This window comes from Corvus kubaryi, unplaced genomic scaffold (genome assembly GCF_017639235.1).
Source record: "Corvus kubaryi isolate FWS band 111438036 unplaced genomic scaffold, C.kubaryi_AGA036_p1.0 37385, whole genome shotgun sequence".
Taxonomy (NCBI): Eukaryota; Metazoa; Chordata; class Aves; order Passeriformes; family Corvidae; genus Corvus; species Corvus kubaryi.
The window spans coordinates 35,188,037-35,215,354 of record NW_024581127.1 but is presented as its reverse complement, the minus strand read 5'-3'; the positions used below and the strand labels follow the sequence as shown (position 1 = coordinate 35,215,354).

General features: G+C 47.2%; 1 protein-coding gene across 14 annotated transcripts in view; it reads right to left on the bottom strand.

Moving 5' to 3' along the window:
- Positions 1 to 27,318, bottom strand: part of ADGRB1 (adhesion G protein-coupled receptor B1) — a 281,192-nt gene that overhangs the window by 51,447 nt on the left and 202,427 nt on the right. For 7 of the 14 annotated variants that reach the window (XM_042035706.1, XM_042035708.1, XM_042035709.1 and 4 more), the window contains 4 exons: positions 15,233 to 15,336; positions 14,019 to 14,114; positions 7,708 to 7,810; positions 3,326 to 3,476 (listed from right to left, as the gene is read on the bottom strand). In XM_042035706.1, coding sequence (XP_041891640.1) covers positions 3,326 to 3,476; positions 7,708 to 7,810; positions 14,019 to 14,114; positions 15,233 to 15,336 — 454 coding nt within the window. The remainder of the gene's footprint in view (positions 1 to 3,325; positions 3,477 to 7,707; positions 7,811 to 14,018; positions 14,115 to 15,232; positions 15,337 to 27,318) is intronic. The other 7 variants (XM_042035712.1, XM_042035713.1, XM_042035716.1 and 4 more) reach the window with 2 other exon arrangements.

Below are 27,318 nucleotides of genomic sequence, written 5' to 3'. Positions count from 1 at the left end.
TTCCCTTCCCTTCCCTTCCCTTCCCTTCCCTTCCCTTCCCTTCCCTTTTCCCTTCCCTTCTCTTTTCCCTTCCCTTTTCCCGTTCTATTCCTCTTTTTTCTCATTCTTTTTCCCTCATTGACTCCTGCTCCTCTTGCTAATGCTTCTTCACACCTCATCTGGATAAATCCTGGCTGCTGCATTCCTTATGGTGACATCGATATGGCATCCCAGGGGAAGAAACCACATGGGAAAGGACATTTTCAGGAATACAGCTTGGTGCAAGAGACCCTGGGAAAGAGGAAATTTGGAAAAGACTCTGCCAAAAATAACAACTTGTTCTTCGCAAAGTGCTTCTCTCCGACATGATAATTATGCAGAAATCCAGAGTGGGGCTGTGAACTTGGCATCTCCAGGGACTGGCTTGTTCCAAGGCCGGGTAGAAGCCTCAGTTTGGGCTGGGAATGGGTCTGGACAAGGAGCAGCTACTACAGGTGGCAGCTACGTCATGGTAGTTAAGCCAAAGAGCATCATAATGAGAGGTGCAGCCCTGGGAGAGCTGTCAAAGTCTAAGCGAAGTTAGATGGGATTGGATTGAAAAAAAACCCACCAAAAAAATAAAATTTCAACCTAGTTTTTTTATTATTGTCAAGAAATTTATTCCTAACTGTCCTGTTCCATACACCTGTGCTACAGACAGTACCAGCAATGCTTTGGGGGCTTTCTGCACAAAGTGAATTTAACAGTTCCATGTAAATCCACTGAAAACCTCTTTCAAAGAGTTTTGTACTTCCAGGTCAGAGGAGAATCAGGCCATGTGTTAATCATGTTCCACTGGAGAACATGTTTGCTAATAATTCCCAAAAGCCATTCTTGTTATAAACAGCTGAAGACCCACTCAGAGGCTGAGCTATGGCAGCATTAAAAATCCAGCTGTGGAAACTGTAACAGGGTCATAAAAATCCTGACAAAAAATATTTCTTCTTTATTGGGGCTAAATATGATGACTGAGTTGTTTCCAGAGAACAATTTATCTGCCTATTTTAAATCAGAGAATATCCTGAATTGGAAGGATCCACAAGGATCATCAAGTCAAGCTCCTGACCCTGCACAGGATCACCCAAAGAGTCACACCATGAACTTGAGAGCATTGCCCAAGCATGCGAAGCAATTATTAACAATTATTATTACTAATGATAATTTAAAAATTGAATTGCAAAGTTGCACATCCAAGAGGAGACCAAAGAAATGAAAAATAATCCTCCCTGCTGCTGAAATTCTCTGCAGCTTCAATGAGCTACAGCTGAGAGCAGCTGAGAACTTGGCAAAGACGTCTCGAACAAGGGTTTAGAGAAATGCAAATGTGCAAAGAGGGGAAAGGGGGGAGAACCAACCCATGACAAAGTGAATTGTGCTAATTATTTCAGATTATGCTCTTTAAAACATATTTTTGGCTTCTTCCCTCTTACAAGTGCCATTAATCCCAGCTCTACAGCTGAAGTCTAGCAGGATGCTAAATATCCCAAATTCCCTTGCTGCCTTAATAGGCGAGAGTGTTCTTCATTTCTTGTCCTAACCTACTCCAAATGGTTATTATGCATCATTTATCAGCAGTGCATCCTAGCTCAGAGCTGACTACATCTTCCTAGCAGTGCAAATTATGCTTCTACACATGTTGGGGGATTTTTTAATTTTTTTTTTTTTTTTTAATCCGTACAGACTACAAATGTGAGTGTTGCTCATCCAAAATTCCCTCAGCTAACACGCCCATCTGTCCCAGCTTTTACAAACCAGGGGGAAAAAATCCCTTTTTATTACCTAGGAAAGCTATTAGTCTGTTACATTTGATATCCCTGATGTTGCTGGAGTCACCAAGGAGGGATAAACATATGCATGAGCACACCCAGGCTCCTGCAGCCTGTGCTCTGCAGGTATTGTGGTTCTGCTCCTGCTACACACAAACCCCCGATTTTAATAACACAATTTATTCTCCATTGTAAGCAAAAGCTTAGCAGGGAAAACTTAAAGGGATGAAGGTGCTGCAACGAGGACGGCTTCAGAATGAATCACATCAGGGTGCTTGGTAAGCACCAGAAATCTCTTGCCTGGGGTGAATTGTGAGGCTTCAGTAGTAAAATAAGACATTAACAGAGCTCAGCCACACTCCTTTTTTTTTTTCCTTTGCCTCCTCGCTTCTCAGCAACTTTTTGTGCCGCTGCTCCTTTCAAACACGCCCTTGTTATCGCTTTGAAAGCCCAGGTTTATGGGTTTGTATTTGTTTTCTACTACAGAATGCATCATTTAAGGCTAATAAATTAAACATACGGCAGAGGCAGAGGGAGAAAAATTAGTTGCAAGCATCTGCAGCAGTCTCATAGTTAATTTGTCTCCAAAAGGCGCTGCTGCCATGGAGACGGGATTTCAGAGTTTGCTTCACTCCAGGTTGCTCTGCAGAATCTTAGAACCATAAAATCAATAAGGTTGAAAAGACCTCGAGGATCATCGCCGTCCAACCAGGTCCACCACTAAACCACGGCCCAAAATGTCACTTCTTCATGTGTTTTTGAGCACTTCCAGGGATGGTGATTCCATCACTTCCCTGGGCAGCCTCTTCCAATGCTTGGCTATCATTTCAGTGATGAAATTTTCCCTAATATCTAACCTAAACCTTCCCTGGTGCAGCTGGAGCTATTTCCTCTTGTTCTATTACTTTTACCTGGGAGCAGAGCCTGACCCCCACCTGGCTGCACCCTCCCATCAGGGAGTTGTGGAGTACCAGAAGGTCCCCCCGAGCCTCCTTTTCTCCAGGCTGAGCCCCTTTCCCAGCTCTCTCAGCAGCTCCTGGTCCTCTAAACCATTCCACAGCTCTGTTGCCATCCCTGGGCATCCTCCAGAACCTCAATGTCTTTCTTGTAGTGAGGGGTCCAAACCTGAGCCCACAATTTGAGGTGTGGCCTCAGCAGTGCCCAGCACAGAGGGACAATCCCCTGCCCTGGTCCTGCTGACCACAGCATTGCTGATCCAGGCCAGGATTCCCTTGGCTGGTACCATGTACCAGTGGAACACATCCAACACGGAGGGAGACAGACAGAGAGAAAAATAGAAAGCAAGAAACAGACCCAACCCCAGGAATAACCACCCCCAGAGCACCCTCTGAAACCTGAACTCGACTCCTCTGTTTTTGAGTGCACTGGGCAGGAGGTTCAACATCAGGGCTCTTGGTTGTGCTTTTTAACCGTTTCAGCCCTTCTTGAAACCCTTCCAAGGGTTCCAAGCACCCTCCTGAGGAGCACTGGTCTCTCCTGTAGCCTGAACCTTCTCTGCTCCGCAGCCCCTGAGTCCTCACCCCATCCGAGACACAAGAAGCGCTTGCGGATGATGCGGTTCCGTAACCGGCCCGTCACGGCCATGTAGGACTGCCAGGCCTCGGTCAACACCCAGCAGAAAGAGGAGAGGAAGAAGAAGTGCAAGAAAGCCGCCACCAGCGTGCAGATCACCTGGAGAGAGGAGGAAAGGAGGACACGTGAGAGGAGCGGCAGGCGGAGAGAGCAGCGGGGAGCAGAGCAGAAGGTGAGGGGAGATGCTTCCAAACCAGGCTCTGGAACAAAAAGTCAGGGAGATCAGGACACGGAAACGCAGTTTAGGGGCGGGCAGGCTCCTCCACAAGCTTTGACCTAGCAAAGACCAAAGCTTTAAATTTAAATACTACCTGGAAATTGGATGCTCTTAAGCATGAGCTCTAAGATAAGGCCAAGGTTAACACTTCAGAAGAATCGTGGAATTACAAAATTGTTTGGGTGGGGAGGGACCTTAAAGATCATTTAGTTACAACCTCCCCAAAATGGGCAGGGACACCTTCCACTAGAGGTCTGAGCACACGTCCCATGCTGGTGCTTTCTGGGCTTCAGCAGGATTTATTTAATTTCCAAAACATCCAAACTACTGCCACAATCCTTTCAGGGCAGGGGGGATGAAGTAGTTAGTAAACAGTGCACTAATCTCAGCTCAAAAGGTTTGCAAAGCACCACGTCCCTGGCAGCCCAGCCATGGAAATGAAATCTGAGGAAGGCAATTTGGATGGTGCCCCTGCCAGGGAAACAGCACTGAGTGAAAGAGCTAAGCCATGAGAGCCGCATGAAACCACGGCTGCCAGGGGCTGGGAAAGGACTGCAAACATGAGGGCACAGCTGTCCAAAAGCACATAAACTACCAGCAGACAGGAGAGAGAAAATAAAAAAGAAAAAGAAAGAAATCCCCCCTAGATTAGAAAGAATTTCATAATGGTGAGCTCTACAACTTGGTGGGGAAATCTCACAAGGGAAATGCAGGCAGCTTAAGCCATTTAAAATTAAACTGGGGAAAGAACTGGCAAATGCATTATGAGGAACAACCCCAGAGTGCCAGGGAGATGGACTGGAAAGCTGACAAGCTCGTCTTTGTTTTAACTCAGCAAGGCCAAATCTTTCACTGGTGCAAATTGGTGCCGCTCTGTTTAACTCAGCCAGTTTTCCCCCATCTGTGAGCTGAAAACTGTGAATCAATGTACTCGAGAAGAAAATGATGGGAAGAAACTCCAGTGGCTCACGAGGAGAAGGGAGGGCAAATAGATTTTAAAAGTGACTCTGGAGGAAAAAAAAAAACATGGCTTCAGGCATTTGGGGGAGGGGGAGGTTTATAATCAAGAATTTCTTTCCTTTGATTGATATGGGCAAACACGGACTTGGCTTTACGGTCAATGAACCTTTCTCTTTTTTTCTCTTTTTTCAACCACCAGCATCTTTCAACCCAGAGCTCTCATGCAGAGAGTGGCTTTTATCATGATTTTATCGGGTCGCTCTAGATTCATGCACTGGCACCACCCGACGTTATCAGAGGCTGTGAATAAAAGCAAGACCGTGTGTTCTCTGAGATAGGAACTCTCTTTTTAATTCCAGATTTGCATTTGACACCAAGTCCCTCCGTATTCTGCTTAGAAGTGGATTCTGGATGTCAGATCAGTACAAATAACATGGCTCAACATGAAAAGGTCCAGTAATTTTCATATTTTACAAGAATCCTAAAAAAGGTGGTTCCTATTCATCAGCTTACAAACGCTACATGAAACAGCTACAAACAGAGGATGCTTCCTGGAATGGACTTTAAGAGATTGTTATTTTAGAAACCTGGGGTTTTTTTGGCTGATATCAGGTACAACACTGTTCATGTTGCCTTTTGGATTTTATTTCGAACCAACACAGTTCTTCCTTGTAAAAGGGAAAGAAAAGCTTTGCTTCACAATTTAACACCACAGAGATACATTTGGGTTGTTTTTTTTTTTCTCAGATGAGGAGCTTTGATAGAAAGGGAGGAAGAGAGGAGGGGAAGACAAGAGAAATATGCACATCTCAGCTGGACCAGGATGAACCCATCGCCTCAAATGAACTTGGCCAACAGATAGGCAGGCAAATACTTGCTTCTGCAACCTCTGCTGCAGGTTTTCCCTTCCTTGTGGGGAAGACCAAAAATCCCCATTTTTGGGCTAAACACAGGGATATGATGTCCCAAGATCCAGCAGAGCTTGTCAGTCTGTCAAGGCCATTAGTCCTTGTTTTGCTTTGAGAGGAGAAATCTGTTCCCTTGCAGCACAAGCCTCGGAGACACGGCCACTTCCTGCAGCATCCCTTTCCTCTGTATCCCTGGATTGCTGACTGTAATTTTTTTTAGCCTTTTCCCAGGCCTTTCATCTTCAAAAAGCTTAGCAAATCCAGGCGTGGAATCTTGCCTTTGAGGTTACACGGATGGAAATCCAGGGAGAATTTGACATTTCCAGGGGAAGCCGATACCGCAGAAATCTCCTGGAGAAGCCGCAGTTATAAATCAATCACCAACATTTTAAGGCGCTCTGTTATCGATAACTGAATGTGAACAAAATCTTAATTTACGCTCCTTCATCTCTCCTCTGTATAGTTTTCTTTCTCTGTTGCCTGCCAGAGACTGTTTACTAGATGGCTGAGAGGAAATCCAAGAATAACCTCGCTATTTCTGGGGTTTCATGCATATGGATGTGCAAAGAGCTAATCTGCCTCCTGCCATCACTGCCGGGAGCTTCGAATCCCCACCAACAGCTCCGACCGTGAACTCACAGAGTCATGGGACAAAAAAGCACCAGGGAGAACCTGGGTTCATAACTGGGCTCTGGAGGGGGTGGGACAGGAGGAACACATCCAGCTCCTGTCCTGAGGTAAAGAAGAATCACCCAAGAGGAGGTCCAGCCATGGTTTGTCCTGTTGAGCATCCCTCAGTGTTTCTTTCCATGGAAAGAAGCTCCCAGCACACGTTTGGTGCGACAGAAACCACCACCAAGGAAAGCAGGAGCTTGGTTCACCCTTTCTCCACCTCCTGCCATCTATGTTGGCAATGAAAGACAACTCTGCTCTGGAAAAGGAATTTCTGAAGGGCACTTTGTAGCAGGAGCAGAGTTGGCTGCTTGTTTCCACACTTCTCCACACACACACAGGGCTCCAGCAGCTGGAAAGCTTTTCCTAAAACAACCTAATCCTAACCCAAAAGGCCTTCCATAGAAATAAGTCCGTGATTCCCTAAATCCTTCAGCTTCTCTGCAGGAATCATAAAATCATAGAATAGGTTGAGTTTTGGGAGAGACCTTAAAAATCATCTCGTTCCAACCCTGTGACATGGACAGGAAGATTTTCTCCTTGCCCCAAGCCCCATCCAACTTCGCCTTGAACACTTCCAGGGATGGGGCACAGTTTCTCTGGGCAACCTGCTCCAGTGCCTCATCACCCTCACAGGGAAGAATTTCTTCCCAATATGCTTCCAGAAGTGACACCACGTTCATGCTGCCAAAGCAGGGGCTCAAAAACCCAGCTGGTCACTGGTTACTGTTAAGCAGTAACTAATTTTTGACTTCTGATTGCGATTTTGGCAGCAGAAAGAGTGGAGGAGGTGTCTTGCTTCACGTTTTTTGACTCAACAGTTATCATGGTTTGGAGCATTTGGGAAGATGGGAAAACTTACAACAGGAAAATACTAATGGTGAGCAGTGATTTGTCATGCCAGGGGATCCTGAAAGTGCTGGAGCTGGAAAAAAGTCGTGGAGGCAACACATGCCTCTCCAGCTGGGTCTGTGGGAAGAGAGCAACCAGTGCTCATGGCTTGGAAAACCACGCTGGGTCTTGCCTGGACTGCTGGAATCACTCTGGGATCTGCTACAAGTCCCTCATGGCCCTGCAGCGCTCACAGTGCATCTGGCAATGCTTCCCATCCCCAAAAAAGGTTGGACAGTTTTGTGTCCGTGTTCACTAACATCTGCCAAGTACTTTCAGCTCAGAGTATAAAAACTGCTGGAGAAATAAATGTAAAGCTGAGAGGTTGTTTGTTTGGGGTTTTTTTTTAAATCTTTTTCTCAATCTGTCTTTGTAATTTTTTTGAAAATAAAACGGTTAAAGCCTTGCAAATCACCACGCTTCTTCACCGTGCCATGTGCCAGCTACTCTAGGCAGATATTCAAAAATATCACACTGGTTTTAATCAAAGCCCTGAGGATGCTGACAAATTATCAAAGAGAGAGCGAGAGAGAAAATTGAAATCTGCCATTTAGCCATGTCTTTGACATGTCGCTAATTAACAGATGGAGGAAAAATGAGGAAGCGCTGCCTGAATGGATCATTTCAGTGCTAAATCAGGGGGAAAGCAAACAAATAAACAAAGCCCCAGCAGATCCCTTACCTTATTCCGGGTCTGGGTCTGTCCGATCAGGATGAGGGCGTTGGAGGAGATGATGGAGAGGCAGAAGTTGATGAGGATGACGGAGCGCTCCGAGCGGATGTACCTGCAGCAAGAGAAGAGGGGAGGGAGACCCACCCTGTCACAGCCTGCCCTGGGTGACCTCTGAAAAGCAGCAATCCAGGCCAGGCTCTACAGAATTGCCAATTTCCTGCAGATTTTATGTGCTAGACAGACATGAACAAGGCGGGGAGGGAGGGGGAGAAGATGTCTCCATCATCCCCCATCAATGCTGGAGTTAGGAGCCAACAAACGAGGGGCCAGCCTAGTCTGAGCCCCTCCTAAAACAGTAGAGCGCTGCAAATCTTCATCAGCTCTGCCCGCTTGGAAGGGGGGGGGGGGCTTGAAAAGGAGCTTGAAAGAAAACGAACAGGCAACACACGGAAAAGATTCCCAACCAAGAAGAGCCACAGGCATGCTGGCGATGGAAGCAGATTACAAACACATGCGCCTCGACAACAAAGTGTGTGTGATTCAGCATTCCCCTTCCTTTAGCCTAACAACCCCTCCTGAGGTGAGAAGTTGTGAGAAGCATTTCTGGCTTTTAAAATATTTTTCTTTTTTTTTTTTTTTTGGTACCACTTCCCCGAACTAGGCCAAATACATAACTGCAGCTGTGGGTTTGGGACATCAGGGACAGCAGTGAGGGAGCTGTTGCCTTCAGCACCTTGCAGGAGCCAGCGATTTGTCATTTCTCATTTGCAGCGCAGCACCAAGCTGGCTGCCGAGGTAAGCGCACCACAACCAGTTCAAACCACTGGCTACGGAGGGAAACTTCTTTGAAGGCACTTTTATGTAACCAATAAAATGAAAAGGGAACTGCAGGAGTGCAGGTCCTCAAGGATTGACTCGAGATCTGACCACACCAACACTCACACACGTGAATTATCTCAGAGATGCTGCAAGTGCCCTGCCTGAATGCCAGATGAGTCGAGAGGAGATGCTGATGCTTATATAAATTAGAAACAGATGTATTAATCAACCAGCTCATCCCTGGAGGCTAATGCAGGATTATTTCCTATATTCCAGCACATCAACAATTTATGTTGGGAATTTAATTTCATTAATTAATTTTAGCAAGAGCGAGTTGGTCGTGCCTTGGCTGCAGAGTTTTGAGTTTCTGATGAGGAGGGCAGGATGGGTTTACTGCACATGTGTGTTCTGCCAAGGGTAAATGTGTGCTTTAGACCTAATGAAGGCTGTGAAACTTTGATTTTTAACTTTGCCTTAAGCCGTACCTTCATACAAACATGAATGGTGAAGCTATGCTTTCCTGAATGCAAAAAAAACAAAAACCCAAAAACCAAAGGTAGCATGAATCCCTACTTACTCAGTTGAAAATCTGGTTTATAGGAAGTTCTCCCTGAAACTCTCCCAGCCCCAGAACAGGCTGCAAAATGTAGGATCCCAGCTCAGCAAGAAACTGGGTTGACAGGCTGCAAAATGAGCTTCTGGTTCCGTTCACAGCCAAGCTGAGCCCAAATTTCCTGATTTCATTGGGCTCCATACAATGCTGGGCATCGCCTGGACCCTGCTCCATTTGCGGCTGGAGGGTACTGAGAGATCAAACTTCTTGTGCTTTGATTGTGTGAAGTAAAACATCAAATCTCCCGTCAGCAGCTTCTAAGGGGTAGAAAGGGAGATTTGGACTCTGTCCCGGTGGGAAGGAGATGGAATAAATCTGTGTAGCAACACCCTGATCCCACTGCTATTGACATGAACTTCTAAGTCTCCACTGGTCAGAAAAAGGAAAAAAAAGGACTTGACCATAAATCTGTATTTTAATGTAAGGGGAGATAATCCAGCTGCCTTAAGACTTTTCCCCCCCTTAAACCCCCTTAAACCAGCTCTCTTTTTCCCTGCTTCTCTTCACACCCTGAGAATTTCTCTTGTTCTCCAGATCCCTGAACCTCCAAAGAACAAGATGTGGGTTGGCAATGAACAGGATCAGAATAATTTAGGCTGGGGAGAAAAAAAAAACCCTCTCAAGTTCCCAGTCCAATCCTATGCCCAAAAAAAGGACTGATTTCAAAGTCAGATCAGGTTTCTCAGGGCCTTGTCTGATCAAGATTTGAAAATCACCAGGAACAGAAACGCTACCACCTCTCTTGGCTGACTGATTATAGCACTACACTGCTTAACTTAACTGCTCTTGTGGTGAAGGATTATTTTGCTTTATATCCAGCTGGGTCTTTTCCTGCTGCAGCTGGTGCCTCTAGACCTTTCCCTGCCTACCTCTGCAAGTTGTTTGACTGCTCCATGACTCCTCCTTAACAGCCTCCTCTTCTCCAAGCTTGCTGCCTTTGCCTCCTCTGACATTGTCCAGCTCCCTCAGTGTCCACTGGACTTGCCCCTGTGTGCTGGTATCCCTGGTATTGGGGGAATCCAGTACTGGGCACCTTTCCCAGACGTGGCCTTAGGAGTGTCAAACATTGTCCAGGTTGTTAAAGAAGACATTAAACAATGCTGGCCACTGCACCAACCCTGGGCAGATGTGACCAGCTCTTGATTAAGCTTCAAACCTTTGACCATTACCCTGAAATCCTGCAGGAATTCCATCCAGCTACTAAGCCACCCATCCAGTGCATAATTGCACATTTGGAGGCTGTGTTAATGGCCTTGGTAATGTCAAAATCCACACCAGCTGCTTCCCCCCACTGTCCACGTAACCAGTCACCCCATCCCAAAAGGGAAACAGGGCAGCCAGGCACAATCTGTGCTCCACAAATCCTTGCTGCCTATTCCCAATCACTTTCTTGTCCATCATGTTGCCTGGAAATAACCTTTAGAGCTACGTGCTCTTTAATCATCCCAGGGGCCGTTCAGGTTGACCAGTCAGTTGTTCTCTGCATCCTTCTCCTTGCCCTTTTTAAAGGTGGGTGTAACATTTGCCTTCTTCCAGCCTTCAGGCAGCTCCCTGGATGACAGACAGTGGCTCCACAGTCACACCACACATCTCCCTCAATGCATCCTGTTCTGCTCCATGGATCTGCAAATGCCCAGATAACTAGAACTGTCCTTGTCTCTCTTTTCCTTGGCAGTGGGAAGCATTTTCTTCCCTGGATTCTGCCTCGTGTAGGAATTTGGGTGCCTCAGAGCCAACCTTGCCAGCAGAACAAGGCAAAAAGGCACTGTGTACCTTCACCTTTTCAACATCCTTATCCATCAGGCTGCTTGTCCCAATCAATACCAGGCCAACACTTCCCTGGGAAATCCTTTGGTGCTGACGCACCTACAGAACCCATTCTTGATGCCTTTCACATCCCTGGCCAGTTTCAAATGCAGCTGAGTTCTGACCATTCTAATTCAATCCTGCATTCCTGGGCAATTCTTCCAGAGTCCTCCTTGGTAGCCTGACCTGGAATCCCAGCATTTCCTTGTTAAGTTTCTGCTCAGTCAGAATGCTAAGAAGACCTCCTGCCACGCTGGCTTTTTTCCTTCCATTTCCTTTTCTCCAGCACAGGATGCTCCACAAAAAGCAATCACCATTCCTCTCCAAACCCTCTGGCCAAAGAAGTCAGGAACTCGTATCAGAGGGGGAAAAAACATAGAATTTGATGGGTTTTGCTCAAAAACACATCAAAAACAGAGCTGCTCCAGGATGCTGCCTTGCTACCCCTCTGCTGATACATGGACTACTTATCAAAATATGCTGTTCTCAGCCATAAAACCAGGGAAAACTCACTGCTAATTTAGGGAACTTCTGCTCCAGCCTGTGTCCTACAATCATAGAATATCCTGAGTTGGATGGAACCCACAAGGATCAGCAAGTCCAACTCCTGGCCTTGCACAGGACAACCCCAACAATCCCAGTATGTGCCTGAGAGCATTGTTCAAACACTCCTTGAGCTCTGGAATATTTGGTGCTGTGACCATGCCCAGAGGAGCCTGTTCCAGTGCTAAGCCACCTTCTGAACAAAGAAACTTTTCCTGATATCCAACCTAACCCTCCCCTGACACAGCTCCAGCCATGTCACTGGTCACCACAGAGGATCCCCACACACTGCAGGAAGCCCTACACGAGCTGAGACAGATGGAAAAGGTGGGAAAACCCCGCAGTCTGTTTCTCTGCCCCCATTAGACTCCTCTCCACAAACACTGAGTCACTGCTGCTTTCTCACCGTGTGTACACACATCCCTCTCCACACAGCCACTTACTCATCCCTGCCACCTCCCACCAGGGCCAGGAGCGCCTCAGCATCCCCTCAGCATCCCCGGCACAGGCAGAGCTCCTGCGTTTAAAGCAAGTGTTAACAGCCCCTCGAGAGCTCATTGACAGCCACTCAATCAATCCTCGGGAGTGAGAAAAGCTCGGGCTGTTCTCTAGCAGTGATGCAGCACTCACCCAGCTGCTGCCAGGGACAGAGATCTGCCGTGCCCCACATGCTGATGGGCTGGTGGATGAGCTGCTCGATAACAGGGATCGATCCCCGTGCTACGGAAAGGTCGCTGACTCCAGAGGCTGTTGAGCCGCAATGAGTTCAGGGATGGAAAACACATCGGGGCACTCCTGAAATACCAGCGTGTCAAGGAGCAGCTTGAAAAGAGGAGTCATTTCACCTGTTCCGACCCTTGAGGGGTTGGGTTTTTTCCCCTCAGTTTTTCACTTCCATGCCAGTTTTCAATTTTTTCTTGCGATTCCCATCTTTTTCCACACGGGTGGTGGAGCACATGGCCCACACACAGATTGTGCCTCCAGCTGTGACCCAGGACAGTCAGTGCCGAGATGGAACAAGGTCACTCCACTTCTGTGGCCCACTGTGTCACTGACCCCTCTGTCGAGCCTGCTAATAAGGCCAGAGATGCACCATCTGCAGCAGAGATTTTTGCAGCCATCTGTCTGCTGGGAACTGGAGTGAGGCCACCAACAGGCCACCAACAGCCGTCGAACAGAAACAACTTCCAGTTTCCAGCGGGGCTGTGCCAAGTTGGCCGTGTCTGAAGTGATCACTCACCTCAAAAAGCTCGTGCCATTCATGCCAGTGGCTGAGTAGGTGCCACCAAGGAGCAGCCTTTATTTGGGGGTTTTCAACAGGGAGTGGAGGATAAATTCATTTCCTCCCTGATACACAGCCTGAAGCTGGGATCACCTCCCTGTTACTCTGCCCCCTTTTCTTCACCGTGTTCCTCTCCCTCTTTCTCACCCTCCCCTCCTTTCTGCTTCCCATATATACAAACAAACCCTAGCTGGGCAAAATTCTGGGAAAGCTTCCAGACTGTCAGCCTCAGTGAGCTTATTCATCAGGAGTGTTTCCTACTCAAGCTGGGTCTATGGATGCATGCTCCAGATGCCTTTGTCCGGAGTTCTGAATGGGAAATTTCCCGGCCAAAGCTCCCCGAATCAGCTGAGCTCTGGTGAGTGCTCTACACAGAAGATCAGGCAGCCAGGACATGAGGAATTTCTCCCCTGCACGGTGGAAAAGAACCACTTTGATGCTGCTCCTGTGTTTTAGGGACAATAGGTTGGAATAATACTGCTGATTCCATTTCTAAGCACTCCTCCAGCCGCTGTCTATCAGAATAGACAACATTTAGGGCAAAAAAAAAGTGGGAGCCAGGAGATAATGTTGAATACGATGTTCCTGAGACCCTTAATAGGAAAGCACATTCACGTCCAGCAGCTATGCCTAAAATAAAAAGGACACACAGAGCGCTCAGGGCTCAGCCACGGGAATGCTGTGAAGTTTGGAAAACACGAAAACATGATCTACAGAGAAGAAATGAAACGAACTCAGCGCACCAAAGAGAAATTCTAGAGATCACTTGATCATGCTTTACAAATATTTACACAGAGAGACTCAGGATAGAGAGCCCTTTAATCAAGATATAGCTGGTCTCAGGATCACTTGGAAATGCATGTCCATCCTTGGCTAGCTCAGAAATACCCATTCAAGCCTCCCATAAACATGTCCTCCCATTCCTGCTGATCATTTTGGGTGTAGGCATAAGGCAAAGAGTGGAATGAGAAATTAAACAGAACATATTTGAAACAGGTCAGGCAATTTACTGTCCTCAATAACAGTAAATATTGGAGGTGGGGGGGGGAGCACAGTCCTGGAAAAAAATACATCATGTTATTCCAAATGGCTCTGGCATGCTCCAAACTGATTCAACCTCATGTCTGAGCTTGGGTTTCAGATCCTGACCCTGTTTCTGATAGGAAAGAGAGGGTGAGGCTCGAACGCTTGCTCTTTAATCTTCTATCCTAACTTTCCACTTGATCCTGACACCAGTGACCCCAGTAAGCCACCTACCGGCGCTGTTCAGTGCCGCCCAGCCTGAGGAAAAGCAGGAGAGGACAAGGACTTGAGCACATCCAATGATACCCCAGGCACGGAAAAACCTGAGTTCTAGATAAACGTTATCATGATCAGTCTTCAGCTGCCAAAATTAACCAGCCACTATGCACTGTCACAGTATCAACAGAAAAAAGATGCATTTTTGCTCAGTTTTTACTCTCTTGTTTCTTTCCTCTATCAAAACGTAGAAAAAGTTATCTCAGTTCAATCTCTAAATGGAATTTACCCTTTCCTTCCTGCTGAGAAGAATCACTGCACAAAATAAGAGCCTCACACTGATCCCTTCTCCCAAAAGGATCACCAATAACACCCAACTGTATTCCCTGTAGCCACTCCATTTGGATCTCACAGACATTCACCTGGTTCTGATTTGTCTTTGCTTGGCATCGAGCCATGAAGGTCTCAGCGTGTTTGCCTTGGATTTAGGAGAGACGTGGATCTCACAGGATAAACTCAGATCTTGTTCAAGGCAATTCAGGGAGAAAATCCCTTGCACACCTCGGGTCCTCCAGCTTAGAGTCATCAGAACATATCAAACAGGGGCATGGGCCAATTGTTCATCAAAGCTTTGCTTCAAAATCACTTCAGCCTCTATAATTTTATGTGCCACCTGACCTGTGTACAGGAGCTGTCAGCAATGGGCTGTACTGGGGGATCCCATATGCACTTGAAGCTGAAGGCAAAACATAGCTAAAAGGCTGGGGAGTTATTTAGATGATGTGGTTTAACATCATTAAGCTCCTGAAAAGTTCTGTCAGTTCTTCAGGCCAGGTGTTTTCATGGCAGGTCACGGAGGTTTGGATGTTCCCAAAGAATTACCTTGCAGCAGCATCTGCCTGCCGAGAGGCCGTGCGTGTCCACCTCGCCTCTGACAAGGTTTCCTGGGGTACACAAAGGCATCGAAACCAGCACGAGGCTTTTGGAAATGGAACAATGTCCCTACATGGGGGCATGGCCCTAATTTCACTCTGCTAATTTCTCTGGCACTGAAAGGAGAGAATAATGCCAGCTAAGCCACCAGGATGACTTTCTGCAGGCCCCACTCGTTCCCAAACAGTTCCTCCTCAAGCACCAGACACCCAAAACCACAGAGCAAACGTTCCAGGATCCGTGTAGGTCAAAAGACAGTTACTTTCCCCAAGAAGAAGAGAAGAGAATGAAAGCCATACCTCCAAACAGAGACATAAATGATAATCAACAGCAAAAGTGTCAGCGAGGATACTCCACAGCCTACAATTAACGTGACAGAAGGGACCAGCACCTTTTCCATGTTCTGAAAGAGAGAAAGTGAGACATTAAAAAATAAGCTCGGCCAGTTCTAGCAGGAAAATTTCATGGCAAGGACTTTCCCGCCACTTGCTGGTGTGTCCACTCAGCTGACCTTCACATCGCACTGTGCATACAAATAAACACGCAAGGAGAGCAGGATCTGTTTCTGCTTGACCCAGTTGGTTTTTTTAGGACCTGATTCTGCTCCCACAAACCAGTGTCAAGTGTGGGTAATAATTCTGATATCCACGGAAGGCAGGCATGTGAAAGGTGTGGGTTATGAGAGGAGGAGCAGGCCCTTCCTATCCAGTGTGAAACTGGGGAGATAATTAATGAAGCAATAACAGAACAATTACAAACAAGCTCTACTGGGATGGCGGTGATGAAGGGTGGAGGATGAAAAGAAGGTGAAAATTTTCCACCAACCACAAACATTCATCTGGAAAAGGATGAAATAAAGCAAGGGAAGGAAAAACAAGACGTGTATCCTCCCCAGGGACCCACCATCCATCAATTCACTGCTCTTACACTACCACACAAGTGGTAGTGTAACACAAGGCGTTTTTGCATAGAAGGGGATCACAGAGGCTGGAAAACCTGGTGTGGAATGGTTCTTTTTTCCTGATTGAACATAAAAGAACATCAGCTCTTGCAACATCAAGAGTAAACCCACGCTGTAACCTCTCTAATGGAGTTCTCTGCATCCTGTGGCTGTAACTACCCAACATCTGCCACTCTGGTATCACTGAACTCACCCTGTCCTCAGCTCAGAGTGAGGAGCTCAATCCCACTTGGCTTTCTCTGCTGCAGGCTTTTTTTTTCCCCCCAGCACATTTCCCATTTCCACATCAGTGATCTCTGCTGGCAGGAAGGCAGAGAGAGGCAGAGCCCCACCGAGAGCAGACACCCAAGAACCCTCTATTTAGGGTGATTACACCACTTGCAGAGGAGAGGAAGCCCAGTCAAGGTTTTCATTAGATCGGCACAGCACCAACACCTAACGCCTCACTCATGGAGATGAGACGGTTTCTGACACAGCAAGGGCTTAACACAGGAGATAAAAAAAAAATTAAAAAACGTAAATTATGCATGGATTTGGGAATGGAACAGGTAGTCCTCTAATGCCTTGACTACACTGTCCTGTTGGCAGGCATGAGTCTGCTCAGCCTGAACCTCCAGTCAGAGGGATGCCACGGAGCTGAGGCTACAGCAGCTCTCTTCCAGGATACTGAGCCTTCTGCAAAACCAGATACCTCAGGCAGGGCTCAGTGCTGGGTTTAAATGGAGCCTGGCCAGCTCAGCACATGGGCAGAGCAAACCTCTGTCCACTCACTCAAGGCCCACAGTCACTCCAGGGTTACTCTACAGAGCCCACCACAGAAAGAGATGAACCACCCCGATACACAGAGGCCTGAGCTGAATTATCGCTGAATTTTTAAGGGCTTGGGAAAATCCTCCTTATCTGCTTATTTTGAACAAGGGCACCTCTCACAACTGGGGGGAAATAATGAGGAACTAAACTTTCACCACACCACTGCAAGGAACCCCATGGCAGCTGGTGGGAAGGATGGAACAAGAACTTCCAAAATTTAGTGACACACTGCAGAAGCCTAGAAAATAAGGGGATTAACGTGAATGACTCAAACATGGATGGTCATGGAGCCAAGCAAGGGTTGTTGGCAATAACACACTGTGAGCAAGAACAGGATGTGGCTGGAGAAGGGACCATGCACAGGTAGGGGCAGCACTTTTCTGGGAAAAACATCCAGGTTCTGGCTCCTGGAGATCAGCACAACACAGCACAGTGCAGGCTCAGGAATGAGGTCGAGAATAGGGCATGGACTGTAGGAGGGATCAAGACCACCCGAGATCCCTGAAGGCTCTGACCCATTTCCACACAGGTCTAGAAGAACAAGCTGTGCATGACAACTGATTTGCATACGAAGAGATGAACTTATCACCAGAGTAGAGAAAACTTCTCTGTAAAAGATACTCCCTGCATGCATGGGCACCCCAGGACCCTGGACACCCCATCAGCTGGATCAACACTGGAGCCAGCACTGGAGCCAGCATTGGTGATTTCTCTTTCTCCCTTTCCTTGTTTCTCCTTTGTTTCTCTCTCCCCCTCTTTAATCCCTCTCCCTTTTCCTTTCCACTCTACCCCTTTATCCAAAACCCACTACTGTGTGCCTGCACCAGATCAGGGACTAACCTAACAACTTCCATCTGTAACTCATTTATAAAACTTGGGAAGATTTTGTGGCCACTCTGACTTCTGCCATTCCTTCTGACCAAAAATTTGGGGTGCTTCCTTCCCCTGAAGGGTGGGATGTCACATGCATTCAGTGGCTTGAATGCCTAGCCGGCACCCAAAGGAGTACAGGTGGTCTGAGGGATCTTCACTGGGTGCACACCAGCTACGGACAGGAAACCTGAGCCTCACCAACCTATCCTGCATCTTTCTCCACTTCGAGATTCCCACAATGCTCATGAAAAAAATGTTTCAGCTCACCAGTGGATTCTTCCCCTAAACTTTTACAGATACTTGGATCACTGCAATTTTTAACTCCTAGGACTGTGCTCCCACCCTGAGAATTTACTCCTGCCAAATATTCAAGCAAGGTTAGAAGCAGTTTTTTGGGAACGAGGTAAACACAAATTTCAATGAAAATATCAATGCTTTGATTTTGTCTTCCATCAAACAAAATCGAATTTGGACATCATCCAGGCAGGGTGAGTGCTGATATTGCATATTTTGCTCCTTATAAATTGAAACATGGAAGGGACTCTGATTTAGTCAGGTTGGGTGTGGGAGAGATGGATGCAATGTCCTGTATGAAGCCACAGCTTTATTTCTCCCCCCTGCAGAATCCTGGTGGACAACAGCCCTGTCCCACTTCAGAGACACATGGTTGTGATAAAAGCACTGTGGAACACAAGATACTCAGCCGTGGATGGCTCCTTGCTTGCTCTCTCCAAGCTCTTCCCCAAGCCTCTCCCTCTCCCTGTTCCCCCCTTATGGCAATTTGAGTTCATATCGCACAAATGGTGGCCTGGGATGAGCATCGATTGTGACATTTGATTTAAGTAGGTCTCATTTCACTGACTTTTCATGGGTAACTGGATAAAAGGGGGGGAGGAGCTCCATTAAAGCAAAGAAAGACGGACATGTAACTCGTTCCTAAACCATCCGAGGTTCACCAAGGGAATGCAGTTTGCTTTTTGAGAGATGAGCAGGCTGCATCCCTAAATCCCAACACAGCAACCCCAGCTGTCCTCCCTTCCACATCCTCCCTGATATCCCTCCACCCTCAAAGACCTCAGATTCTCTCACTGCCTTCCCTACCCATTGTCCCACATCACCCAGAACCCTCTCCTAGATCCTGCAGCAAAGTAAGGACCTTCTGCATGGACCATGCCTAGGTCAGATATTTGCTCCTAGACAAGGCATTACACAAATGACAACTGGTCAAGCTTAAGCCAGGCTTTGGGGTAATAACTGATGTCCATCTGCAGTGCATCCCACAAAAAAGACCCTGATCTGCACCTCCTTCTTTGTCCTACAAATTTTCACAAATGCCATGTCTAGCAGGATTTTTGCTGAAGAGACACCATGAAGCTCATCCCTCCAGCCTCCAGAGAAGGAAGGATTGGTGCAGCCCTGATGGGATTTTTGTTGGCATCAGGAAGGTGGATAACCACAAAAATCACAGGCTGCAGGAAGAAGAGGAGCTTGCTCCTTTGGGAATAATCAAATCATTATGGTTGGGATAGACCTTTAAGATCAGCAAGTCCAACCATCAACCCAACACTACCACCATGTTCACCACTAAACCATGTCCCCCAGTGCCACATCCGCGTTTTTTGATCACTTCAGGGATGGTGACTCCAGTATTTCCTTGTTTCACTTCTTTACAACCTTTTCCATGAAGAAATTTTTCCTAATACCCAATCTAAACCTCCCCTGGAGGCCATTTACTGTCATCCTAAATAAGTCCCAAAGACTTAAACCCCGTATCTTAAGATTCTGCTTTCTTCCTTCATTACTAAGGTTTCTTTGTCCTCCCCATCCTCCTTTCTCTATCCACCACATCTTCCCTTCAGCAAACAAATCACCATTTGTTTTATTTTCTTCTGACTAATTAAACCCCCTGACAGAAGGTGGTTGGATGCTGTAGGATCTGAGCCTTGCGAGGGAAATTTCCTTAAAGAAGGAAAAATGGGAAAATCAAGGTTGGTTTAAAAAGTAAAGATGCTGCCAACAGAAAAATGTCAAGGTAAGAGAGGGAACAGTCCTGTGGGATTTTTCCAGCATCACAGCTGAGGACAAACTGGTTGTTTGCAGAAGACAGGCCAGGAACAGGATCTCCACCTGCCTGGACTGGAGGTGGTCCCAGAGAGGAACTGCTGAGAGGGGTCATCCAAAAACCCCCAGAAACACGGACAAAGCTGTGCCTGTTTGGAGCTGGAAAGGAAACTTTTCCCTGGGCCAGTGGGGAACAGAGCAGGTTGTTCTGAGTCGCAAGGGCTGAGATTCTGTCACCAGGCATGGCAGGGGAGGAGGGAGGCAATCAATGACATCAGCCAGGATGGAAATAATGAGCGCTGCTGCCTGGGGCCACTCGCTGTCCTGCCACCTCATCGCTCTGCCTGGCAGGGCAGAAGGACACTCCTCCTTTCCTTTACAATTTCACCTTGCTTCCTTCTTTTTCCTTCTCTTCCTTTCTCCCTAATTTTTGCTCTCCTTTGTCTTCTCTGTCTCCCTTCCTTTGGCTATTTCCCATGGCATATTCTGCCTTTTCTTCTTGCTCTTAATGCATTTTTCTGGCTCTCCGCCTTTTAAATTCTCTGCATTTCTCCCTTTCCTTCTCTGGCTTTCTGCAGAACGCTGTGAAAAGCAACTCGATTTGAGCTGTGCTTTTTCCATTACCCAGCTCTGGCTCCAGGGTCAAACAGGCTCCAATTAGAACAAAGTATTTCTTAATGCTGTGCAGTTTGCCCCAGACCTTACAACCAAGCTGTTCTTTCTGCTTTTTCCATCCTTGATACCAAGAAAGGCTTAAACAAAGTATTTATAGGCACAACATCACAACAGTAAAGTCACCAAAAAATTAAATTTTCCAAAATTAAACACAGGCACACGAGTTTGGAATTTGGGGGGGGGGGGGCTGGGTTTTGTTTGGTTTTAGAAACGTGTTTGCTATTTGTAATAGTTGCCTTGAGCCTGACTTCCTCCACATATGAAATTAAAGATTCATGAAGACAGAGAATTGCAGAAGCACCGGTTGCAAGGGACATCTACAGCTTTACAACCCAATCTGCCACTTGGAGCAGGACCACCACTAACATCAGGTGAGGTTGGTGATGGCTTTGTCTGGATTTGGGAATTCTCCAAGATGGAGAGCTCCCATCCCGCTGGTGCCCATTCCAGAGCCACACCTCTCCATTGGTGACATTGTTTTTCCTGAGGTCACACAAGGGGAGGTTTAGATTGCGTATCAGGAAAATTTTTTTCACTGAAAAGCTTTGGAACAGGCTGCTCAGGGATGTGATGGAATCTCCATCCCTGGAAGTGTTAAGAAAATGCCTGGATATTGCACTTAGGGATGTGGTTTAGCCTTGAATGTGGTGCTACCGGGTTAACGGTTGGACTCAACAGTCTCGGAGGTCTTTTCCCAACCTAAATTATTCCCTGCACCTCCCGAGCTACAGTTTGTATCTTTCCCCCTTGTTAAACCACCAGGCACAAGTGAGAGGAATTTGGTTTTATAATTTTTGTAACTGTCCCACAGGCTGTGATCAGAGTGCCCTTTACATCTTTGCAAGACAAGCAAATCCCTCTCCCTGCCCTCACAGGCAGCTCAAAGCAATGAGGCTCATTCCACTCTCCTGACACAGAACTGGACCAGCTGGGTGGGATTTACTCCAAGAACTGCACAGGAATGGTTTTGCTGTGCCACTGGCCCAGAGGCTTTTCACCATTCCTGTGAAGTTTTTTTAAGCCAAGTTTTATTGATTTCACTGCTGGTTGGACAACTCTTATCAAAGCAGGGAGAGTTGTTAAAATTGCTGGAAAATAGCGCTTTTACCAGGACTTACAGAAGCAAACAGCTTCCAGAACAAAAGGGTGCATGTCAGTGCTGGAGAAAACAACTCAGGAGGGTGGAGTGACCAAGAGGTGAATCTGCTCTTGTCATCTGCCAAAAAACCACTGATTTTTTTAATCCCTAATTTGGTCAGAGTCAGGACTTCTCATCCAGGCTCAGGCCCTGTGGATATCACATTTATACTTCATTGGGATGGGGAATGCCCATGTACCCTGTGCCTCCTCAAGGGAAGGCTCTGTTTTCTCCCCCTGGACCAGCAATTTCTTGCAGTGATTGCAAGACAGGGACAGAGGCAGAGCAGCACAGAAGCTCTTCTTGGTGGATGTCAGGGATTTAGGGAAGACAGGATTGGGCCAGGGGGAAAAGGAGATTTTTTAGTGGGTCAGCATTGTCAGAGGGTCTACAGCACTCACTCAACTCAAAGCAGATGAGCAGTGAGGAGGGACCAAAATATTTCTTTTTTTCCACAGAATAGTTTGGGTTGGAAGGGACCTTTGAAATCATCTCATTCCAACCCCCTGCCATGGGCAGGGACACCTGCCACTATCCCAGGTTGCTCCAAGCCCCATCCAACCTGGCCTTGGACACTTCCAGGGATGGGGCAACCACAGCTTCTCTGGGCAACCTGTGTCAGGGCCTCAGCACACTCACAGGAAAAAGTTTCTTCCCAATATTTGATATAATTCCACCCTCTTTCAGTTTAAAGCATTCTCCCTCATCCTCTCACTCCATGCCAGCAAATGCCAGTGCCCAACAACCCAAAATATAGTTCCATACTGGCTACTAAAATTAACTCTATCCTGAATGAACTCTTTCTCCACCTTTCTTATAGCACTTCACACATTGAACAATCAAAATAAGGTCTCCCCAGAACCTTCTCTTCTCCATCATTTAACCTCTGAGAAGCGCTTTGAGGTCCCTGCATGAAGGGATCATTAATAAATCATCTTTTCACACCTTCTTTCTGGAAGATGTGACACCTTCCCAGCTCAGCCCCTGTCACTGCGAGCCAGATCTGGAGGATTTCCACCTCACTTTGCTTCCCTCGTGACAAAACCAGAGACTTCCCATGTCAAAGCTAATAGTGACCCATTATCAGGAACGCAGTTGTGGAGCTCAGGGCTCTTTTTATGTTATTTGGCTGGCCAAACAGGCAATTCTGTGCAATTACAGCACACAAAAAACACCCAGAGAGACGTCTTAACGCGCTACTATTTATTAACAACCGCTAAGTCTTCAGCGGGTATTGAGTCCGCTCGCAAGATACAACGTGACTATTTGCTTTTAGTAAACAGCCTTGATGAAGTTTTCAGGGCAGAGGAGTGGTCACGCAGCCTCTCCTTAATGGGAACTGTCAGGATAATTTCCTCCAGGCTGGCAGGGAATTACAGGAGTTAACAGTGGGCATTATCTACCTGCCAGTCAGCATCGCCATGGTCAGCTCGCTGCTGCTCTGGAACTCCCAGGCTGCTCTCCCAGTGCCTCAACGTCCAGTCCTGATGTCAAGCATGGACAGATCAGGCTCATATTAATGCTGAAGACCACTCTCCTCCTGCCCAGCCAGCTGTCCCCAGCTGCCCCCAAACTTTTTCACCATCATTCCTTAAAACACTCTACGCTTTATTCGCTCCCTGTCCTTTCTGACTGCACCTCGTTTGGCCAAGCTACTGAAATCCCAGTTTTATGGAGCTCTGAGAAGAGCCTTGAGTCACTCTGCATCCCTCTGCCAGCTGTGGTTTGGGAACCAGTGTGTGGAGCCAGGGAACGCCAAGGAGGAGAGTGGGGTCTCTTCCCAGCTCGCCTGCAGGTCAACTGTGGACATGCAGCTCCATCACTTAAGCCAATTTTTTCAAAGGCCTCTCAGCTGATCTGATTTAGGTGGCCAACACTGACTTTATCTTCTCAGGGGGCCTATTTTGATGTCCTGGAAATGGAAGGGAATAATACTGCGCTCCATCTCTCTTCCAAAACTTAATTCAGCTTAGATTCCTGCTGTGTGCAAATGCCTCAGGAGGTTCCTCGGGCTGTGTCACAACAATCAAGCACCAGCACCTTATTCTCTGCTCTGCAGGACCTTTGGGAAGGATGGAGGAGAGACAGGAGAGAGCTTTTGGCTTAACTGTTTGTGAGCTGGTCAGATGGCACGTCTGGTTTTTAAACCTTTGCTTTTCATGCAGATGGAAGGCTTGTTCTGTTCCAGCCTTTCCCTTTAAAGCATATTGAAGAGAAAATAAAACTATTTTCCACAACGAAGCTGGCAATAATCAAAATGGCCAATTCCTCCACAGGCATGAGCTCTTTGCTGCTGAGAAAACAGGGGCAGAAGTGAACTTTAATCAGGTTGTGCAGCAGCACTGACAAAGGCACTGCGGTAAACAGCAAACCTCAATCTCCCCATGTCAGTCCTGGAAAATCAAATGCTCCAGGATCCACTCCACTGCCCGGAGATGAGGTGGTACAATGCAGGTATTCATACAAACATTCAAAACAGAGGGGACTTGTCCATACTGCTCAGTGCAACATTTATTCTCTAAAACTCCTTGAAATGAGGTGAGGGTCAGCTGCTTCTCGCAGGCAAATAACAATAGGACAAGGGGAAATGGTCTCAAAATGCACCAGGGGAGGTTCAATTTGGATATTAGGAAAAATTTCTTCATTGAAAGGGTGGTTAAGCATTGGGACAGGCTCCCCAGGGAAGCGGTGGAGTCACCATCCCTGGAAATCTTCAAAAAAAAAGTAGATGTGGCACTCTGAGATATGTTGAGGGGGTGTGGTGGGATATGGTTGAAGGCTGGACTTGAGGATCTCAGAGGTCTCTTCTAACCTGAATGGTTTTATGATTCATGGACCGTACCATGTCCCGAAGGTTGCTGGTTGCCACAAGCTAAGACACATCCAGGAAGCATTATAAAAATGAAATATTAGGGACAATTACAGGAGCTGCTAGAGCTGCTCTTGTTCTAGAGCTGCTCCTGCCATGGAACTTGCAATTATTATCATTAGCATAATAATCACTGTTACTACTACCACTATTAGCGTTACTGGCATTATTTTACCATAGGGACATATGCTCTGTAACTACTTTAAAAATTAATCTTCTTTGCTGCTCCTTCCTGCTTGGAATTGTCCTTTCCGTGTGCTACACAGAGAACAACCAGTTCAAATTCCATAACTGACTCGGAGGCTCATTGCCCTCATCCCTTGTAGCTTCCCAGCTGAGCACCTTGCAGGGAAATGTGTTAAGATTTACACGCAGCTAAAATAAAGTAAGTCCATGGCAGACTGGGAATGGAAAATGAGAGTAGAATCCAGACTGTGTTTATCCTGATTTAAGCTGTATTTTGGTTCCATGCCAGGCGACAGCATTTCACCAAATTACTCCAAACCAGCCTGCTGTTTGTTTTACACTATCAGTGGCATGCTGGAGAGTGGTGCCAGGCCAGCAGCTCTCCCCACAGCGTGGGCAAAACGTTCCTTCCCCATTCTTGTGCATCCTGCCCTTTGGAGAGACCCGCCTGAGGAGTGGGGGAACACCTGAGGTCTCAGTGTCTGCAGGATGGCTCCTGCCCAAGATGCTCAGATCACTCATCTGCCGACCATCACGGAGAGCAAATATCCACTCTCCCTTTCCCCTTGCCTGTTGAAGACCAGTCCTTAAGAAAAACCTTCCTCCAAAGCACAAGGAATGAACATTTGTGCATAACTTCACAAGCCATGCCTGAAGCATCTCTTAAACCTGCCTTTATCCAAGTTCCTTTAATTCAGAGAATCACAGGATATCCTGAGTTGGAAGGGACCCCTGAGGATCATCGAGTCCCAACTCCTGGCCCTGCGCAGGACACCCCAACAATCCCTTCATGAGCCTGAGAGCGTTGTCCAAACACTCCTTGAGCTCTGTCAACCTCAGGGCTGTGACCATTCCCTGGGGGGCCTGTTCCAGTGCCCAGCCACCCTCTGGATGAAGAATCTTTCCCTGATATCCTGCCTAAACCTCCCCTGACACAGCTCCAGCCATTCCCTCAGGTCATACCACTGTCACAGAGAGAAGAAATTGGTGCTGCTCTTCTGCTTTCCCTCATGAGGAAGCTGCAGACCCCGAGGAGGTCTCCCCTCAGTTTTCACTTCTTCAAATCTTAATTATTACTTGCAGATGCTCCCATCTCTCACTATTCAATCACTGAAGATCCCTGCCCTGGAAATGGCTCCTGACCCAAACTAAGGTTGAACCAACAACCTTGAGGTAAAATGTCCCCAGCTCACTGCCAGTCCTCAGAGGCTTTCAGGGGCTTCTTGGCTTAGAAAAGAAGATGAAGGGATTTCAGCATTTGGGTTGTTCTGCTGTTATGAGGATAATGACAGCTTTATTCCCATTGCAATCTGAGGAGCCCCTGGGATCCAGTGTGTTTCCATCCCCAGCTGCTTGCTGGGGAATCACTGGTGTAAATATCCTCTATGTGGAGCAGTGATCTCCAAGCAGCCCTCGAGGAATCAGCTTCCAACCCCAACCCCCAACTCATTCACAGCTGAGTGATTGGAATGTGAAGCTGCAACAGCCCCTGGATTTACAGCTGTACTGAGCTGATATAAACAAAATCAAAAGTGGCCCCAGAAGTCGGATATTCCCCACCTGGGGAGAGGCTGGCATGATTGCCATGTTTAAAAAGAGGAAAAAGAACCATTTGTCATGGAAAATGAAAGTGTTGTCTCACTCGTGGGAAAAGAGCGGAGTCATTTTGCTTTCATGGATTTATTGAATATATTCTGAATATCCTTGTGGTGAGCAGGGCAGGTAGGCAGCGAGCAATGGAGCTGCAGACTGAGTTCTGGCAGGCTGTTATCACACCCTGCACAGCATCAGTTTCTTCATCAGACACTCCTCACATTTAGAGGGACGTTTCGAGCTCATATACTCCCAGTTACAACTCTGACATTATTTTTTCCACACATTCTGCCCATTTTCCCTTAAAGATTACCAAAATCTTGCCAGGAGGTTTATGCATTCAGCTATTAATTGACGGCAAAAGTGTGAAGGGCACAAACCTTTCATAAACTGCTTCAATTTGGACTTAAATGAACATAATAATAATGACTTATCCATTTCCTACCGCATGGCAATTTAAGGGCAACCTCAGCCTTTGGGCAGAGCATAAAGGGCTCAGAGGTGAAGCAGATTGTCAAATTTACCTAAAGAATGGCATTTCCAGGCCAAAGTACAACAGAGATGGGTGCAGAATAATGGAAGAAAGACAAGCAACACGCAACAGTTCGCCTGACTCTTCCAAGGCACCATGCTCAGTCCCTGAAGTGCTTTGAAAGGGAAGATAATCTCATTTAGCACTAATTCTGATTCCCACCCCACGAGCCCATGAAACCCAGCCTCCAGCACCCACTCGTTACCATTTTCAAATGAGCCCCTTTGTGATGCTCCCACGCTGTCCTCCTGCCTCGGGAGAAGCTCCCTGAGAACCCCCTCGAAAGCCACCCAGAGCTTCAAACCTCCCCTGTAAAGCCCTGCCTGGTGCAGGGCCCACAGCCCAATCCTGGCAGACGTGCCGCGACTTTCCGCGGCTCACCATGACTAATGCCCTTGTGCTGTTTACACGGGCCCCCACACCCGCCCCCATCCCGGCATCCCAGGGTTCCAGATGGAAAATTCAGCTGAATTTCCCACACTGCTGGGTCAGGGTGGCTTTGTGGCTCAGCGCTGAGCAGGCTGAAGTGGTGCTCTCGCAGCTGAAGCCTCCCCGGGTGGCACAGCGGTACAAATTGCAGGCTCTAAATAGGAGATGACAGTGGATCGACAGCTACAGGTGGAAGTGGGAAGTTGTGGACAGACTCGGTGATTTTTGGCTTCCCCACCTGCCTCCAGCCCATTCCTC